Below are 20,893 nucleotides of genomic sequence, written 5' to 3'. Positions count from 1 at the left end.
TAAAAAACACATGCTTAACATATTATGTAAAAGTGAAACATTTTAACAACATTAACCTTTGGCTTTAGCAGTCATAGAGACTTTCTAATCCAATTGAAAAAATGAAGTGCAAAACTATTTAAATATTGGAAATAGCAGTAAAACTTGCATGCAGAATACTGAATTAAGAAACATTTTCACAGAATCACGGAATCACTATGGTTGGAAAAGACCTGTAAGATCATCAAGTTCAACCATCAACCCAACACCACCATGCCCATTAAACCATGTCCCACAATGCCACGTCAATGATATAGCTTTTTTTTCACGAGCTTTTGATAAGAGTATCTACATTTTTAACCAACCATTGCATTGTTGATTTAATTAGTGTTTACTTAACTTGCTGTGTCATGGATTTATGCTTTTCCTGGAGAATTTCTGTTTGTGAATAGCCTGAAAATGTTACTGCAGATCTTTTCTCTCTGTGAAGCTCAATTTAGCCAAAAAGCTAAGATCTACTAAAATGCTGTCTCATAAGCTTAAAATGTCTCATAAGCATAAAATGTCCTCACTTGTGACATTGAAAAAAAGAACTTGAAATCCCAGCACAGTATTTTTATTGCAAATGACAGTTTTCATCTACTGGCTTTTGCTGCCAGAATAAGCATGTTTTCAGTAAGCACAAACAGGCTTCTTCAGCTGTGCCTGTTTCCAGTTGTTCAGCTGCCGAAGTGGGTGGTACCGAAGAGCCACCTTTCTGGCACACTTGCATGCAGACAACACACAGCCAGCAATGAGTTTTGGCATTATGCTCTAATAAAAAGAGACCCCGCTCATATGAGAAAGCTCCATGTGCGTCACTAAAGCTATTTCAGTCTTTGCTGCCTCCTGAGCTGAATGTAAACCGACATCAGTGACTCTCTATTCAAATACGATTTCGTAAAAGGAAGTAGGAAGCATGACTTTCAAGCTGTGTGTGAAGATGAGCTAAAATAGTAACAAAAGTATCTCGAGAGAGTACGAGAGGACAAAAAAAATTCTCTTAAGCCTACCTATTGTTAAGAAGAAATGAATCTGGCAAACTCTCTTTTGTACCGGCTGGATGTGTTAAATTCTCCTTTTCTTTAACATTGAGAGCAGGCATTGGTGTTGCAGGAGTACCAAGGAACTGGAAGGATTCAGAGGTTTCCTCAGCTAATTTCACCAATGGGCCTCGATCCTACAGAACATCACACTTAAGCTTTAATAGCTGAGTTTCTGTGCAGCGACACTTACAGCTTGCTGTGAGAGTCCAAGGGAAGGCTGATTGTGGTGGTGGCTTGTTTATGGGCGCGTCTCCTTGCTGGCTGCTCTTGCAGGAGGGTACATGTTAGTGTCAGGCACCACAGAGCAGCAGTTGTGGTGTTTCCTAGGCAAGAATTTGGTGAGCCAACCCTTTGTAGGGTAGCAGTGCAAGCACTGGTAATGGCTGGGCATAGTTCACATTGCCTTAGTTTTGAAATAGATGGTAAAATGTACTCAGACCAAATAATTTCTCAGTGCCTGAGTCAGTAATGAAGTTTGGCTCGAGAACTACATGTTCTGGCTGACCACTTCTCTCCCAAATCACTCGGGAGAGATCCATGCTATCAAAAGCCTTAATAATTCGCAAGAGTTTGAATGTCATTATACCATTGTTGTACTCAGGCTGTTACCTATTAACTACAATTTTATTGTGTTTTGTTCTCCCACCGTACATTTGTTTTTCAGCTCCTTCACTTTGTTAGAAGTGCTGAGTACAGCACCTTGCACAGGCAGGCACTAATCCAAGACTTGAGCCTCAGGCATTAGATGGTTATGAGGGCAGTGGTATCTGCTGTAGGAAAGTAATACAACTGCTGTCTTAACTTAAAATAATAGTATATGCCACACAAGCACACACAAAAACCCTAACCTCGTGGTTAAAAAAACCCTCTTTTTAGACCATTTACAATTAAAACTGGAAATTGGTGATTTCCACTTGTCATAACACTTCTTCTTCCTTGTACTGGAGTATAAAATCCAGTATTCTTTGTCCGTTACAGGTTTTTATGTCCCTCGCTCATAGATGTATGTGTGAACCATAGTTCCTCTATGGTTTTTTACCATGCAGGTGGTCAGATACTGGAGCAGGATGCACAGAGAGGTTGTGGTGTCTGTCCTTGGAGGGTGCTCGAGACGCACATGAACACAGCCCTGAGCAGCCTGATCTGACTAGACCTGCTTTGGGCAGGGGTTGGACTAGGTGACTCCGGAGGCCTCCTCCAATCTCAGTTATTCTGCAGTTCTGTCTTGCTGCCAGACTTGTTTGATATGTACACCCACACCAATAAAAAAAGGCCTGATCTTTGCTGGGAAGTCATATTATTGATTGCTACTTTTAGTGACAGCAGGTATACTCTAATTTTCTATTGGGACATCCGTGAATTGTCGTTGTTTCCTTAGTGATGAGATTGCTGAGCAGATGCTATTTTTAGAGACTGGACAATTACTTACCTGTAATGAGGCTCCAGCAGTAATCAGCATTTAGGATGTAAATTTCCTGTGAATTGTTTGTGTACTCAGGTAGGTTTGATTTTTGTTTCTTGTGTAACAGATGTATAAATCAGTGTACAAAATAAAAAAATTAGAATAGGAAAGTTCTTTTGTTATTTTTGTTTATTTTTCCATTCTTGAGCTGCTTTTGTGACAGTATATATTTCATAACATTGTGAACATCTTTAAAATAATCATGAAAATAATGTAATTCTGTAAAACATCCGGGTTTTGAACTGCTTTTGCTTTATATATTTGACTCTCAGTCAACAGCAGGGCAAGATAAAGTGACATATTTTAAGACTGCAGGGCATCACATTGCTATTGGTCTTTGTCCTACATGGAATATTAATATTGCTTGTGGCCCAAACGCTATGTACAGGGCTACTCTGTGGAAACAGTGCCAAATGTAGGTCATTGTTTGACATATTTACTCCCTACCAAGACTACTAATGAAAAGTTCAGTAGTGGTATCATCTTTCCTCAGCTGAAAAAAATTGTGTGGTGTTTTAAATTTTCATGACTGCAAGCCTGGTAGTGTTTCGAGAGAGACCCATTATATTCATTACCCAAGAGAAAAATAATTCCTTGCTTTCAGGATAAGGTTACAGGCGTCTGTGAAAAGTGGATATGATGAAGGATGCATAGCATTATGTAGGAATACTGAGGGAGGAGACTTGCATGAGACAAATTTTCCAGACTTTAACACAGATGCCAACTTCGACAAGCATTTTGTCAAAATGGTAACTGGAGTAATTTTCTGAGTCAGTTCTTGACTTAGCTGGTGTTGCCTTCATAAAAAATGCGTTCTGATCAGCATTCTGGTTTCATGTAAGCTGGTGTAAATGCAGCGTACCTCTACTGTGGGAATGATGTAATAGAGTGAGAAATGAGATGGATCACAGCCCCTAGAACCTCATCACCTACTGCTAAAGAAAGTAAAGGCAGCCTTAAGCCTTGCTTGTATTTCTGTAGCCCTAGAGTCATTGCTTCACATAGCACAGCCTCAGGTGCAAATAAAAGTGGTTTGGAGAATGCTCTAATCTGTGTTTCTACATTCTGGTAGTGGATGGGGAATAGAGATACCTCGATTATCAAGCAACATTCCCAAAATTAGTGGCCGTGAGGGAGATGACCTGTTCTGTGAGCAAATTCTGTGTCAGAAAATTTGGCCTCTTGGCTGGGATCCCCAGAGGCTGCATCCACTGGGTTTATGGCACAGCATAAAAAATCTGAAATGAGTTATAGGATAAAAAGGGTCCTGTCATGTTTTAAGTACATCGCTAGAAAACAATTGTATTATTTTGCTCTGTTATTGGGTGAAATATTTCTCAAATACAAATTCAGCCAAGCAGGTGCAAACTCGTTTAAACTGACAAATTGACTGAGACAGATATAATGTGCAAATGCTCGTGTGTGCATTGAATACAAGTTAGTCATAAAACAAGAGTGAGGGAGTATAAGTAGCAGAGTATAATAATACTGTAAATAGTATTGACTTAGTAATGAGGGTTGGCATGAAGGTGTATAAAGCGAATATAACTTGTGAACCAAAAAGAAGTGAGATCCAGACGGAAAAAGAGAAAATTAAGTAATGTCTCCCTAGTCCCACTTTAAGTTATGTTTGTTACCAAAAGCCTACAGCCAAAGTTGGTTTAACAGTTGGTGGATATGTTTTCGTTGATTTATATTCTCAGTTTAAATCAGAAGCTGAAATTTGATTCATGAAGAACCCCACTCCAGAGTGTGTTCCCTGCTGCCCTAGTAGTATAAATGATGGTAATGTTCATGGTCTGGTTATTGTTCTACTTGTGGGGTTATTTGGTCTGTTGAATGTTGTATTTTTACAGGGGAGGGAAAGGAAGACAAGGTGGAAATGTTCATTCTGAAGATAAGTGAACTTTTTCAAGCTACATCGTTTCTCTTGAGAGAGATGAAATGTTAAACTCTTTAACATCTGGGATCATCTGTCCTTGTAGTCCAGCCTGTGGATTAACTGAGTGCTAAACTGCCATCACATTTTCATGGAGATTTAGAGAATGAACAGAAAGTGCTTAGCTGTTTTGACCCAGTCTAATTTTAGAACTGTAGAATATGTAAGCAAATGCTAGATATATTTTAAAATATACATATGCATATGTTAAAAAAAGAGATTTTTTTTTTTTTACATAAGGCCCTAATTACATAACAACTGGATTTTTTTTTAGTTCAAGACAATGTAGTTCAAGAAAAGAAAAAATAGTTAATTTGACAGTTCTGTGAAACTTTCAGAATTATTTATTTATGTAAAAAGACTACCATTTAACTTTTATAAATTAATTAGTTTTAAATATTCAATTGGATGAATTATTGTAGTCTAATCCCATGGTAATTCAGTCTCCCTTTCTACCAGTATGACAAGTATCTAAAATGGGACATACCGTTTCTGTGAATATCTGTAGCTCAATGTTCAGAGTTTTTATATTAATTTTTTGATAGCAGAAAATAACAGAGAAATGACAGAAAACGACATTTTTTACCTGCTACTTATCTTTCATGTTAAGATAGTTCTGGAGTAGTTTCCATTTTTCTCTTTTTCTTGGGTAGCTAGGTTTTGCCCTCTAATAGGAAATTTTAGATCACTTCTTAGAAGTGTGTCAAGGACGTTAACTTGCTGAAGATGTCTGTTTGTTGCAATGCAGCAGAGATTTTAAAGTCTTTAGCCTGAAGTCTTTCATTCCCTGATAGTATTAGGAGTAAGTCACAATACTCTGTTGAGTGTTTTTTATATTCACTAGAGGATATAGCAAATGTGAGAATGGATAAACAAGCATATTATCACCCCTGTCAGCATTTGGTGAAGATTGTTCCTTAATATTTCCATTCTTGTTCTGAGATACATTTCTACAATGCCAGTTTACTATGCTTTACAAAAAGATAATTCTTAATAACAATGAATTATTTATTCCATGCTGTACTATTTAATTATGAAGTATTATTTAGGAGATTTGACAATTTCATGCTTATTCATATCTGTATTTTCAGTATGGAAATGAGTAATAGCATAGAAAGCATCAACTCTGTTAGTCTGTAGTTTTTAAATTCAGGAAAGTTGTGGGGTTTTGTATGAATATTAAACCCCAGTAATTTACATTACCTTTTATTTTTAAGGAAGATACATGATATCACTGAATTCAGTGCCTGTGTGACTACTTTTTTTCTTTGTGGCACGCCTAGTTCTGTAATAGTTAGCTATCTTTTATGTAGGGTGACTGAGTGCTAGTAACAACTGAGAGAATTGTAGAGGAGCTGAATAAGATACAAATTTGAGCTGCCAGGAAGTGGACATACTCATGTTGCATCAACACTGCAAGGTTTTTAAATGGATGCAGAGCAATCACCAAATTTTATTTTTTGGATGATCATTCTCATAAATGCCCATTTTTAAAAATGTAATCATGAATGCATAATCATATCTCGATGTACTTCTAACAGTTCATCTGTGTAATAACAAGGTGAACTTATTAAAGGCTTTTTAAGGGATATGTGTGCCTAGCATTTACATACCTTTCTCTCATACTGGAGTCCAGAAATTTGTGTTAGGTACCTAAACTCCTTTTGCAGCACAATAGAAGAGTTCGCAGTATGAGAAAGATGCCCAACATAATGAGTTAAGACAGCTATTGGTTTTTGATCGTGTTTTTATATATATAAAAAATTGTGGCTATAATTTTCTAACGTAGGATGGTAGCTAATAAGAACATCTAGTAAACTCATCTAAACCAATTCCCTCTTCTTATACATATTTTTCTACATATTTTTCCTGTTAATGGGTGAATTTGGTCCACTTATCAGTCGTGCCTGTGTATTTTTTAAATATCATTTCTGATTAAAACTTTTTTCTGTTGCACAGTGCAAATATAAGCAAGTTGTTTATATAACCTATATCTATTGAGTAACATCTCCAGCATGTTCCAACAGCAATAGGATTTTCCTTGTTGAAAGAAAACAGACACTTTAAAAATTACTGTCTATTTATTTTGTTATTGCATTATCCATAGTACTCTAATTTGTTATTTTTTTACATTTTTTTCTAGCACAGGTGACCTGGAAATAAAAGCAATCAATTATTTGCAATATTCTAATTGTGGCTAAACACCAAGAAAGACATTGAACTCTTGGGATTTGTTATTTCAATCTGTAAATGTGTTCAGCTGTATTTTTTAGTCTGCCATAGGCTTTCCAGTTTAAATAAGTTCTTGTTCAAATGGTACCAGTTTCAGTCTTTAGAGCCCTTCTACCCAACCTTTCTTAAGAATCTTAAGATTTTTCCACTAGTTCTGGAAGAAAGAACAGACAGGATGGAGTAAAGCCCTTTTCCAATAATTTCCTGATCATCTCTTTGTACAAATACATATTTAGATCCAGAATACCACATAAACATGAAGCCCATTCTGCAATCCCCTTCCAAATCCAAAATTTATTTCCGTTGAAACTGCCTGTTTCACTTCTGGACACAGAGACTCTCTTGACCACACTGTTATGAAAGGGCTTATTGTTTCTCCTTCTAAATTAAAGACGCTTCCTAGAATGTGCACTTAGATGTAAATTGTTTGACTGTGGTAGTTCATTCAAATACATGCCTATTTAAGGAGTTTTTAAATCTGCTTTATTGAAACCCTGTGGCTTTGACAGCACATTAGACCTAAATTAAACCCCAGGGGACTTTCTCTCTCTTTCTTTCCAACTGTCCTTCCCAGGCCAGTTGGCATGATATTGTCTTTAGAATTATTTATGTATCTCCCTCCCTATTTTATCATGTATTTTAATGTGGCAGATTTCTGTCCTCTAGCATTACACAAGTTGTCAGAGTAATCCTGGATGGAGCAGGCAGGGATTTTTGGTAATCAGAAAAATATAGCAGAATTTTTGGTTTCAGGTGTTCGGGTTTGCTGTCATGAAGTAGGGGATGTATTAAAAATATTTTACCAGCCATAATGTATAGGGACTTCAGACCAGATCATAAGAGCAGTGTGGAGGATTTTGGGGTGGGCTAAAAGTTTAGCCTGGAGTAGGACAACAGTGGGTCTCAGGGATACTGTGTGATATCCTCTGTTGGGAGAGCAAGTTCAAGGTGTTGTTTGGCATAGAATAAACCAGAATAAAGGTTGTTCTCCTGTGTTCCAGTTGTAGCTCTGAGAAAGGAAGACGTCTATAGCTGTCAGCTGGGCTGAGCAGGATGGTAGCTTTTACTAACCTGCTTAAGGGTACCTGTACAGAAAGGTGTTCAGCACCGGTGGGGCTTGGAAGGAGAAGCTGTGCAGGAGGCTGGATGGCGGCTGTGGGGCCACAGGGGCCACTGACTCTTCCTGCAACTGCTTCTTGAAAATAAAACTTCTGAAAATCCTGTAACTCACTGATACCAACTACCAGTATAGGTTGTAGTATGAATTATGGGAACCAGCAAATCTGTCTATGGCTGGTATTTGGTAACAACCTGATGATCTGAGGGCACGTTACCGCACTCTCAGAATGGCTCTACAGTGAGATGTCTTGCTCAGGGGTCACTGGCAGCCACTGGCACTGCTCCTCTAAATTTGTAATTTCCCTGAAGACTAGGTGGGGGCTGGCGCATGCTCCTTCGTAGCGTGAAGTAGCTCTGAGCCAGCATGACAGCAGAACTGCAAGTGCATAGGGACTTTCAGCTCAACCAAAGAGGATGTATGTAATTTTCATGTCCATCCAGGGTTAGGTAACTGCTTAGTGCCAGTGTTGAGAACTCAGGTGTCAATATGAATGCCTAAAAAAGTGCCTCATTCTTCTTACAATTCTTCTTTCCACAGGCAGTGGAGCCAAATTACAATAGTTTTGGCCATTATAACATGTTTGCATTTCATGACTTTTACTTTGAAATGGTATACTTAAATTCTCATTATTATACAAATTTATATTATATCTCTTTGATGATTAGCAAAGCATAGTAAACCGTTGCAAGTTAAACTTCAAGCACTAGTAACCTGAAATCTGATTCCCTTGTTCTCATTCCCTTCTGAATTTGTCAGGGGCCCAGTAATTGCCGTGAAAGCAGGATAAAACACTCCATGCAAATTCAAGCGCACCTCTTAAAAATGCTGCAACACAAGTGTGAGGCATGACCACCTCAGTACAGAACTGTGGTTAGAAATCTCTAATAAATCTTAGCCAATTGAAGATCTGCTGTGCAATGCCATTGTAACTGGGCATAGTATATGGACTGCCAACTTTTTTATGATTACTGATTTGGCTTATCCCGAATTAATTCAGAACACTAGTAGCTAGATAAAAATCTTGTATTCTGTCAAATGTGTTGATACTGAATAATTGAGTTAAGTAAATGTGACACTTCATAATGTTTTACATGGATGTTTTGAGTGTTCTTAGTAATCGTTACGATTTAAAAAAGATAATTTGCAGAAATCATCCTCTGTGTGTGTGTTTGTACATATGCACATGTTTGCAAGGGAAATCTTCACACTGTTTATGTTTTGTTTTGCAGACAAAACCTGTTGCATTCGCAGTTCGGACGAATGTTGGGTACAGTGCAGCACACGATGACGATGTTCCAGTCCCAGGCATGGCCATCTCATTTGAGGCTAAAGATTTTCTTCATGTTAAAGAAGTAAGTAAAACTAAAGGAGTAAGTGAATCTCACTTTAAGGGTCTATTTCAGTAATAGTGCTCCTGTTTCTTAATGTTAGGATAACACTTCACATTGTCAAAGCACTGTACAAATGTTACATAAATAAGGTAACTGTATGTAAGAAATTAAATGTTCTTTGAAATACTATTCTCAAAAAAGCAATGGCACAAATTTGTTACAATCAAATTAATGAAGTTTGGAAAGCAAATGCTTTTCTTCTGTAGTAACTATCACTTATTTGGAGCTTTAAAAATCTCCATGTGCATATTCAAAGATACAGTATCTGTGGGTTGTATCATTCTAGCACGCTGAGGTTTCACTGTGATTTAGCAGCCAAGGGTTGATTCTCTTTTATTTGTGTGACTTAATCTCAAAAAAACCCCAAATCCTTAGGTCTCCTTTTCTTCACTGAAGCTACTTCCCTGGCACAGACAATATTTGGTTGTTAACAGTTACATACTGAAGAACTGACATAACTTTCAAGATGCACATAGCAACTGCCAAAAAAGGCACTTTGCGTTTGCTGCATTGATTTTCTTTTCCTGTAGTTTCACTTTGAAATTTTTCAAGTCTTACAGTTTCAAACACCTAAACTCTTGTTGTTTCTCTGCTCCTTGCAAGACAGTCCAAAGCAAATAACTTGGTACCTTTCCCATACAGGCCTTCCTTAGCAGTCTGCTGCTCTCTTCTTAACCATTCCCTCATTTTATGAGATTTCCCAGCTTCCGGTCCTGTTTGTGTTTTGTCACAAAATGGTCCATCTGGAAAAGGAAACTTATAGCAGAAGAACTTGAAACTTAGCTTAAGGATGAGAGCAACTTGGGCATGCATTTGAAATTATATCTTTGCCCCATTTTATATTATTGAAAAATCCTTCGGTAGTTATGATTGATCATGCACAATGATTCTGCTATTGAAGGTGCTTTGTGGAAGAAAGAAACCTTCCTAATACACAGGTGGAAATACAGGTGGGCGGAGACTAAGGAAGCACAAGAAATGGACATTTAGTGCCTTTATACTGATGACTAGTAATCATCATTTTCTTATATATGAAACACCAAAAGAAAAATAAGGGGGATAATTGGGAGTCAAACTATAGATAGTGAAGAAAATGTTTTCTGTCTGATGATAGTGCAAAAGAATTGCTCTGCTCTGTCTTCTGACAAAAGTAGGGATGAGCAGGCACAAAGTCCTGGCAATAGAAAACCATCAGCATTCTCTGGTGAGTCTGGAAGCCCTGGAAAATATGTCTCAGTTTGGTTAGATTAAATGATTTTGTATGGCCGTCTATTCCATCTGCATTTCAAACGAACTGGTAATCTCAGACTTCACATCAAGTCTTTCCCCTGTTTCCATATGAACCAGAAACATAGTGCTAGCAGATTTTCTGTTATAATTTATGCCTTTTTCCTCACAGCACAACTTAGACTCAGATGTAAATATGCATGGAAGCTAATGAGGAAGAAAAAGTTTCCTGAACTTTTCTGGATGTCCAGAAATGCCTTAAAAGGAAACTTAGCTCAGCTGAGTTGTTATATTGTCTGTGGCTGCATGTAGCACTGAGGAATGGAAATACAGATTAAAATGCTGCTCTTGCACCTTCAGGTGGAATAGAACAGCCACTCTGTGCTAATTGCCTTTAAAAATATCTGTTTTTCTCCCTAAGCAGTTAAGGAAAGTTGACTGTCTAGTGGTGCTACGCCAGAGCTGGGTTGTAGAACGGACCCTGCGCCCAGGTCAGGTGCACCCCTGGGATGGCGAGGTGGGAAGGTACCTCCAAGGAGTCTGACTTGGACTCGCATCTAGGCGAGTCAAACCTCTTCAGGAGGGTCCCCCGAGGAGCAAGGAGTGACCCTTCCCTGCTCAGCCTTGTCCTCCCTGTCCGTCTTCTGTGGCCATGCCCTGCTCGCTCTCCAGGGTTCTGTATCCCACCAGATGTTGCTCCTTCAGTAATTTTGATGCTCCCTATAGCTAATGTTGGGAGAACTGAAATGTCCAAAATTTAATTATTTATGCAGATGAAAAGTAAAAAAACGTATTTTACTATAAAATGCAGTGTTGCTTTTATATTTTATACCTAACTGCTTGTTAGAAATAAAGAAATCTAAGTTAATCTCCTATAACTTCTGCCTGCATAGTAATGCTGTATTGGATCAATGCTGTCCTCTTGTCTGTGAGGAGTGTTCTGCAATTTGTGTTGCTGAGAGGGCTCAAACAAGAACAACTTCAATTCAAAATGTACATGGACAATGGTGAAAAGTACTGCAGTGATTGAGTATGAGGGAAATTTATTTCCATTATTAGGTTACCTTCATTAAAACTCAGTACATATAAAGATGAAGGATTCCTTCCTGCATGAAGAAACATGCACTGCATCATAGTCACTCCTGAATCCTTTGGGGCTTTAACACATGGCCATAATTCTGCTTTACATTTAATTCATATTTGTGTTTCCCTTGGCACTCCGTGCACAGGTGAATTACAGAGAATCACTCACCCCAGCCAGCACCTTGAGAGCTGGACACCTCGCTACCAAGATTTCCACTACTGTTTTTTAAAACTAGAAAGTATTATGTGTGGTATTATTTACTTATAAAAGTATCTTATCCTCCTTTTCATATACCTACACAGCTTTTAGATTTGAGACTTTGCAGGAGTGAATTCCAGATGCTTTTATTTTTGTATGATGAAAATATTCCTATGATTTTAGCATTTCTATCAGTTATAATAAAACTAGTGTTGTTGCCTAGTAGTCTGTTGTACTATAGGACAGTATAAAAAAAGTAGTGGCTGTTCAGATTTTAATTTAATGGTGTTTTTTAAGTATCTATCTCTTCCTTTTACTAAGTTAGGGATACTACTTCTGCAGACTTCATGTATACCATAGAGCAGATCCATATAATGGCAACCTCCATTGGCTCAGCTGCTATAGTCTTCCTCCACCTGTATTACCTTACAGAAAATATATCTTAAAGATATGCACATGCATATCTTTAGTTAGCATTTTGCAATGAAAGGTTATGATTTTAATAATACGTTTCAGTCTTACACAGCTTTGAGAAACTGCTATTCCAGATTAGCTCCCTATTAAATGTTGGTATTCTTACTCATAAAGGCATGCCATTGGATGAATGTTATAGATCCCCTTATATTTTATGAGCTTAAAAGTGCGTTTATTTTGATCTTTATTTTTTGTTAGCTAAATATCTTAAAGTTGGTTTCAAGCATCACAACATTTCTATAGTAGCCAATATGAAAGATAATACTGCAATTTTGGTTGTGTATCATTGATCCACCAACATTGTATTCTCAGTGAAATTAATTCCTTTTTACAGGAGCCCACACATTTTACATGTTTTACTCCTAACTGTACACTTGTTAAAACTACTTATTAAATAATTAAATGTGCACTATAATATCTACATTCATAGCTTCATATTCAAGAAGGCAACTTCTCTTCCCATTCAGATGTTCTCTTACAGTTTCATAAATAATCCAAAGTATCCAAAATTCATATTTGATGGTAGTTATTCCCATGGAACTCCTAGATTATTGCATGTGGGGCCATACATAACAGTGACCTATTCTCATCCAAAAATGGTGAATAAATAATAAAGGAAAAAGCAAATAGTTCTGCTCTACAGACCTCTGCAAAACAAACAAACCAACCCCCCTGTGTTTGTATGAATAAATATTATTAAATTAGACTAGTCATTGACTCATATTTTATATAGCTGAAATTCAGTTAATTGGACTATCTTCTGCATTTGTAGAATTGTAGGTTTTTTTAGTCATCCGAAGATATCCATTCCTTGTGGATCTATCACTGTATGTTTCAGATGCACATCACATGAGCTGTATGCAGTAGAGCATATATAAGCAATGGAATGTAGTCATATTTCAGAAGATTTTCATGAGTTCAGAGAAGCAGAGGAATTTGAGAAGTAGTATTTTTTATTTTAAATAGAGAACTGAATATAATGGAATAAGAAAAATAGATTATTACAGAGCTGTAAAAATTGTTGCAGTGGGTAGGAGCACATCAGAAGAAATCTCTGGTGTCCACCAAGGAGAAACAACAAGGGAGAACAAAAGCAGCTCGCATGTATGAGGAGAAAAGACTGTGAAGCAGAAAAAAATAAAGATGGTGAAATGGGTGGAAATAACAGCCGGGGAGAATCATGAAGTCTGTGAAGGAAGGTTTCTACTTAAGCACTCTAGCATTTTAATAATTTGCAAGGTATAATTATTTTAATGTATTTCTGAATATTACCACAGTTCTTCATTGCCATAATAATATTGTACAGTGATTAACTGCAGGGAAGAATTACATAAAATGACTTAGCTGCAAATTAAAAATAATAACAAAATGATCCCAAATACAGTAATTTCTTAGTACGTGACTTTTTTTTATCTTTAGAAATTTAATAATGACTGGTGGATAGGACGGTTGGTAAAAGAAGGCTGTGAAATAGGATTCATACCAAGCCCAGTCAAACTAGAAAACATGAGGCTGCAGCATGAACAAAAGGCAAAACAAGGAAAATTCTACTCCAGGTAATAACAACACATCATTAAAAATAGTAGCATTGCCTGTGACACAACTTGGAAGTTAATGCAGTATATGCTATAGTTCTGTTTAATTATTGTAATTGGCAGCTACAAACATTTTGAATCAATGAAGGAAGTAATATTTATTTATATAATTAATGTCATTGCCATTTGAGAGGGAAAGTAGATCTTTAGAATGGTGGTCTGTGGTGGACTACAATGGCTATTATCCCATTTTCTTTTCATAAAATATTTGTAAATATACATTGCAGTTAGTACATTTAATATGTGCAAGCACAATTTTTGACTTAAAAAAATTGATCTCCCTAAATTCTTTAGCATTTGTTACTTGTTTTCATGATCTTGCAATTTCTAAACATTTTTAAACTGATTTTAGAAATTACAAAAAATGTTAACATGAATTTATTTGTAAGCTGAAGCCAGTGCATGATAGTTAGCTTTTAGGGAAAAAATGTTTTGGTCTTGTCAAATTCATTGCCTACAAATACAGCTTTTAAGAATACTGCGTTTTACAATGGAAGTTTCATGTCAAGTCATTTGTTGTCTCTGACTATAGCCATCATTACAGAAAAATAAAGATTCGGTATCTAAATGTATAGAACAATACTGCAAGATGGTAATAATGTAATCTTTACTGTAGAATTCTTAATAAAGTAGTTTTCAAGTAAACATTAACACATGTGGAAGCAAATGCCACTTGCTTCCCTTTGGGTATATAGGAAACAAATATTTCCAGTATGTCTGAGCGTGATGGAGCTGGAATTAAGAAAACATTTGGAAACATTTGGGAAGCCAGAAAGACTTTCCTACTTCAATAGGAAGAGCAGCAGGGTTTGAAGAGCATCTCTGTGCTCGGAGGAGACCAGCATGCTGCAGTGCTCAGCCGCATTCGCCAGCTGTGAAATGCCTTTCCTATAAGTGTGCTGTCCTCATCAGGAGAACGTCAGGTTCCTTATTCCTCTCGTGATGCTTCTGGTACAGCCAAATCTGAACAAGTGATTCGGTCCCTTTCCAAATTTTGAAGGCTTCCATCCTCCAGAACTTCTCACTGGAGACACTGTCCTATGCCACAAATGCATTTACTTAGTGCTTATTAATATTTTAAGATGGAGAAACTGGAAACTAGTACTATCAAATAAATTATTTGAAGAGTGAAATAGCCTTTCTTACATTATTTTCAGTGCTTTAGTCGTTATGGTAACTGAAATAAAATGACTAAAAATATTGCTTCATTTTCACAACTTGGATAGGTTTTCACAAAGCAGAACTTGACAAAGCCCTAGACTGCTTTATCTTCATTTGACAGACTTTTTTACCTAAGTGCTACCTGGTATTGAGACAGCAAAAGAATTTGTACTTTAATTAAATTGCAAAGGTGTTAGGCAAACACACTATCAGTTTCACTAGGGAGCTATCAATAACTCTTCTGTTAAAGGAAACAGATACGCTCACTGGCTTAAGAATTAGTCTTAGTAATGTGTAGTAATATTAATAATTATATATCAGTAGCCATATTACTTATTGGATTCCATTAAGATCATGAGGTAGTGAGAGCATATACAGCAGAATGAAGTTGCACAGCAGAACAAGGAGCGTGATTGATGTCTGCAGTTCCTCAGTCCTCAAAATGTACACACATTTTGTGTAAGATGTGTATTTTATACCACTACCAGAAATACTGTTTGTCTCTCGGCTAGCAGCTCATTTAGAAGGATGGTAATAAATAAATCAGAATAAACACTGAGAAAGCTATGAAATGTCAAACTAATTTGTTGCTTTACTCCAGTAAATCAGGAGGAAACTCTTCATCCAGTTTGGGTGACATCGTTCCTAGTTCCAGAAAATCGACGCCTCCATCATCTGGTGAGTAGGTCATGAACCCTTTGCTTTACGGACTCATGCACCCAATCCGTTAAAATTGATATACATTTAGTCCTATTTTTCTCATTCCCTGTACTTTATACGTATAAGGTTGGGTGGTTGCATTGCCCTATAAGGCTGGTTTCGGTAGGTTTGAACTAATGGAGTCAATGCGATGATGGGGCTGTTAACAATCCACAAAATTCCCTCTTGCTTTTACCATGGTGTTTTATAACAAAGACATAATAAACTGATGAGACTGCATTGCGATAGGATAGAGATTTGGTCTGGTCTGAGCGCTCCTGCTGAACAAGAAATGTCTTCTGGTACAGGAGAAAAAGCAGCAATAAGAATAAAAATTCTCAAGAGCTTTCTGCAGTAGCATCAAGAACAGCATTATTTTATAATACAGTTTCACAATTCTGATAATGCAGACATGCTTCACATCATTCTAGCATAGTGGATATTTTTTACCTTTTGTGACAGATTTTTCACAAATACTGTTTTGTATTTAGAGCATCAGCAGACAGATTAAACTTTAGTTAGGTTGGATTCAGGAGGTATGAAACAAATACATGGTGAGTTGGTGGAGGAAACTGGCATTAGCTCTTTGAAAAAAGCGTAGCAGAAGATTACAAAAAAAAAAAAAATCTACTAAATTCAGCTGCTGCGTTGCTGGATATTTTATCTTCTCCTGAGACAGAAAATGTGCATTTTGAATACCTGAAATCAGAAAATATTACTGAATGTTGTTAGTGCCATGTAGACTGAGGCAAAGATGTGTATTTTCCAATTGTATTAGTTTACATGGAGCCTGATCTACAGAGCAGGCATCTTAAAATGATCCTGAAGATTTTAAAGTATTTACATGGACATTAAGAGAGAGACAGAGGAATTCAATCAAGTTATGGTAGTAGCTTCATTTGATTAAATTAATTGAAAAATAGATCTGTCTTTCTTGTGAAACCATGAATTTGTAACAACCAACTTTATTACAATTGCAGTTTGTTTATCAAAATTCCACTTAACTTCCTTACCTCCCTTTTTTTTTTGACAATATATTTTTAGTTTACTAATATGTGTCCATCACAAGTCTGTAGAACACAATGTTTTATTTTACGATGGCTTTAAACTGTCATATTTACTGTTAAGGTCAACTTTTTCAGTGACTGCATTTTTGCAGTAGAAGGTGTCCATGGACTGCTATAGTATTTTTTTGTATCCTAAAAACTCTTGGACAGCAGAACATATGAAATTTTCAGAATGTTGCACAGAATTTAGAGGTAAGAGAATGGGCAGCCTACTTTGGTTACCAACTGACCGATTGCTAGTGATGCTGTAATTTTCAATGCATTGATTCATTTCTTCAGATAGTTTTCAGAAACCTTTTTTTACTGGAGAAAGAAGAAAAACTGGTTAAATTTATTTAGTTACATTGAAGATTTGGAGACTATTTATGAATAGTACACATTAGCTTATTCTGTGATAATAAGATTTTTGGTCTGCAGTATTTTTTTTGCTTATCTTAAGACAACCCAAGAAGGGTGAAAGAGGCATAGTTTGTGACTAACACAAGAACTCAAGTGACTTCGAAGTACTGTTCAATTATTATTCCCAGGCCTCCTCCTTTTGAAAGTACAATAAATGACAAATACATAAATTATTTAATGAGTTGAAGAGATCGGAACTGAGTAAGTTAACTTCATTTTTTGACTTTGAGTCAGAGATTTTTTTTTTCCAATATAAGCTAGTGCCACGAAAACAAAAAAAAAACCAAAACAAGATGAAGAACCAGTGAAAAACAAATGAAAAGGAGGTCCATAGTCATTTAAATAATCGATATTATATTGATATAGTAATCAATCCATACAGTCCTCATGGGCCACCAAACAGGATGAGGATAATGGTGAAAATGACTTTGAAAAAACCCCAATTAACTAAAGATAATTAACAGTAAAAGAACTAGCACAGAAGATGTTACATAGTGTGATGACTGAGAATGAAAAAAGGAGATATTGATATCTAGCTGATCAAATGCTCTATTTCTTTTTTACAAGAAAAACCTAACAACCCTGATTTTTCTTTACTGATGATTTTAGTTGAACGTAGAACTGGAGGAGTTTTAATGTGCCTTATTATGAGCGATTTACAGCATCTGTGCTGGCCTGTACTCAAGAAAAAGATAGTATGTTCTTTTTATACTTATGAAGAGGATGAAGGAACAGTTTTGCTAGAAGAAAATGTTATGTGATTTCTGTGGCTGTTTTTAGGAGCAGGAGTATAGAAACAGGGTGCGGATCTACTCACAGGCTTTCCTGGCAAGGGTAGCCAATAAGGCACAGTTCTGTAACTCAAGTATTGTCAGGCATCGTGGCATTAGATCTGCGGATAATTGAAATAGGAAAATACACTTGACTCAAACAGAAGAGATCACTGTCCCAAGTGTCTCTTAAATCAGTAGCTGCACATAGGCTTGACAGAAATATTTATTTGTTGCATAATTTAATAGCATATGCCACTGTATTAGTTGATGTCCCACTCATCAAGCAGCTGAAAGCAGATCACTAAGGTGGTTTCATAATAGGTTGCAATGATTAAATATGGGTTTGGATGAAGTCAATGCAAATGATATTGCTTACAGATCTATTTAGAGTTAGATTCAGTTCGACATAATGGCACAGCAAGATAAGCACGTGTTACCATTGTGTGTCAAGAACTGGGTAAGAGCTTTACACACAAGGGTGATGTTGTACAGCATGTTTGTGGATCACTTTTGTGTATGTACTTGCTTTCTGAAGACAAATTTAATACATTACTTAAGATCAGGATTGAGCACTGTGAACAAGAAAGTGCTTTTTTTTTGTTTGGTTTGGTTTTGGATGTAGTTAGCAGGTATCTGTTGGACTCAGCATTCAGGATAATATGTCCTTGCATTTTGAAAATGTGTTTATTTCTGAGTACATGATGATTTTTGCTTAAACTGTTGTTATTTACTTGCTAAAGAGGGTAAATATTTTATTTGTATGGTATAAGCGTTGTGTGCTGTGTATTCTTTGGGGGTAAAGGTTGAACAGCAGTGGTTTATTGTATCCACTTCCATTTGCCCTGCCTACATCCTCACTCTTTACAACAGGATCCAGGTCTCCGAGACAAGCTCGGATCAATTTCCTCTCATCTGCTACCCATTCTTTTTAGTTTTCACTATTAGTAGGTCTGTTTTTATTATTTCTAATAAATGTATCATCTTATGACTACTGTGCATTTTTAGTTAAAATGGTTAAAAATGCCAACTGTAGTCCCCCTAAGATAAATGTAGATATTATTGTGCCAGTATCGGGCTGATTTTGTCTTCAAAAGTGATTTTTCTTCTGTTTCTTAATTTCCTATAGACATGCTAGTGAAATTTCAAATTTCAGTTGATGATACCCATTTTGAATTAGTGTTCATTGCTATAAAATAATTCAAATGTTGTGTGCCGAGTTCTGTTGTTTACGTTGGTGGACGTCTTATTTATTCCAGTGAACGAGTTTGGATTTACACTGGTGTAACAAGAAAGAACTTGGCCATTGCTCTGTTTTGTAGGAGTAATTCTGTGTATATCTGATGTAGCTATGTAAAAGGGGATCAGAGGAAAATGTTATAGTAGCTGTTACAAATTGCCTTCCGTCTTCTAATCCTAATGTACTGCACCTTTAAATTTTTCCCTTTGTTTTATTGTGTTTTGTACTCATGGTTGATTTTCTAATTTTTATTTATTTATTTAGTACTCTGGACAGTTTTATTTTCTTTATCTGTTATTTCCTTTTTAACCTATCTTTACTTTCCCTGTCATCTGATAATTCTGAATTGTTTGTCTGTATATAGCTATAGACATAGATGCCACTGGCTTAGATGCAGAAGAAAATGATATTCCAGCAAACCATCGCTCCCCCAAACCCAGTGCAAACAGTGTAACATCACCCCACTCCAAAGAGAAAAGAATGCCCTTCTTTAAGAAGGTAACACCGACTTCCAAGCTCCCATCTGTCCACCTGCTCACCTGCACTGCGTCACATTTCTAGTCCTGTTAACTGTCTGCGTCCTTTGACAAGCCAATAATATGCATGCTTTGTTGTTCTTTGTTTCTTTTCCATGCTGCTGTAGCTAAGCAGAAGCAGAAATCGGTAAGTTTATACTGACGTTACCTGTGTTTATCCTGCCACTGGCATCATTAGCATTATTACCCCAGATTAACAATGCAACTATTCTAGAATTAAGGAAGAAATGTATTGAGCTTTTAGTGGATTCAGTACAAGAAAACAAACAGTCCCAAGTTCAGTGCATCCATGATACTCTGCTACAGTACTTATCCTTTTTGATGGAATAACGGGGCACACTTAGAAGGCCTTCTAAAAGTTTGAGAAATTTATTTCTAACAAATCCATGTAATGCACCTCTCCAGTGCATGCTTACTCTTTCTATCTCTATCTTTCTCAAGGTTTTTTTCCTTATAACTCAGTCTATTGAAATCATTATTGGAATCTAATCAAATACTCAGATTATACTTAGAAAATAAATATTAAAAACAGTTGTATTTTTAATTTAGTCAGTATTTAAACTTCTAATTCATTAGGTGCAAAATCTGTAGGTGAACAAGATCAGTGGAAAAATGCAGACTTGTTTGATGCTTTACTTTTAGTTTTTCCTGTTGTCATGTATAAATTAACAGCCAAATGTTCTTGCCATCCATCAGTCAGACTTTCTTAGTATCTCAGCTGTTGGAAATGGTACTGGTCATTCCCAGGAGAGACAATGTCTCTCCATAGATAACCCAGGTAACTACAGAATTATGCAATTGGCATCCTGTTACAGCAAACTGCAATACGTTTTTAGGATCTTTGCTGGAAAAAGTTGTCAAGACATTACGCAGCAGCCAAACTATGCAGTGAAATACCACATTTCTACTTGTTTGTTTTTAAATCTTAGTCTTCGTAGCTCTTATTCATTTCACTCACTTAAATCGACAAGTAAAACCAGACTGTTATAGTGCTTACAAACAGTGCCGAGTGACGCTGTTGCCATTGCTGTGGATGCTCGCATGTTTAGTAAATAAAACTTTTTCTCTCTCTCTCTTTTCTTTTTGAACTCTTTTAAAAAATATTGGATGGTTCTCATTTCCAAAGTCACCAGTATTTGCTTCAGTAGGGTCTGTTAAGTACGGTGTCATTCACAGCCCACTATGGAAGTCAACAGCAGTTTCTTGCTTCTCAGTAATTTAATCATATTTATAAC

The 20,893-nt window shown here is 36.5% G+C and overlaps 1 protein-coding gene across 7 annotated transcripts in view; it reads left to right on the top strand.

Moving 5' to 3' along the window:
- CACNB2 (calcium voltage-gated channel auxiliary subunit beta 2) overlaps positions 1–20,893 on the top strand; it is a 261,693-nt gene that overhangs the window by 207,555 nt on the left and 33,245 nt on the right. For 4 of the 7 annotated variants that reach the window (XM_059818302.1, XM_059818305.1, XM_059818304.1 and 1 more), the window contains 4 exons: positions 9,047–9,169; positions 13,611–13,747; positions 15,549–15,625; positions 19,487–19,620. In XM_059818302.1, the coding sequence (XP_059674285.1) occupies positions 9,047–9,169; positions 13,611–13,747; positions 15,549–15,625; positions 19,487–19,620 (471 nt within the window). Of the gene's footprint in view, positions 1–9,046; positions 9,170–13,610; positions 13,748–15,548; positions 15,626–19,486; positions 19,621–19,765; positions 19,786–20,234; positions 20,309–20,893 lie in introns of all 7 variants that reach the window. The other 3 variants (XM_059818306.1, XM_009816945.2, XM_059818303.1) reach the window with 2 other exon arrangements.

This window comes from Gavia stellata, chromosome 6 (genome assembly GCF_030936135.1).
Source record: "Gavia stellata isolate bGavSte3 chromosome 6, bGavSte3.hap2, whole genome shotgun sequence".
NCBI classification, from domain to species: Eukaryota; Metazoa; Chordata; class Aves; order Gaviiformes; family Gaviidae; genus Gavia; species Gavia stellata.
The sequence above is the reverse complement of the archived record's forward strand: the minus strand, read 5'-3'. Positions and strand labels throughout refer to the sequence as shown.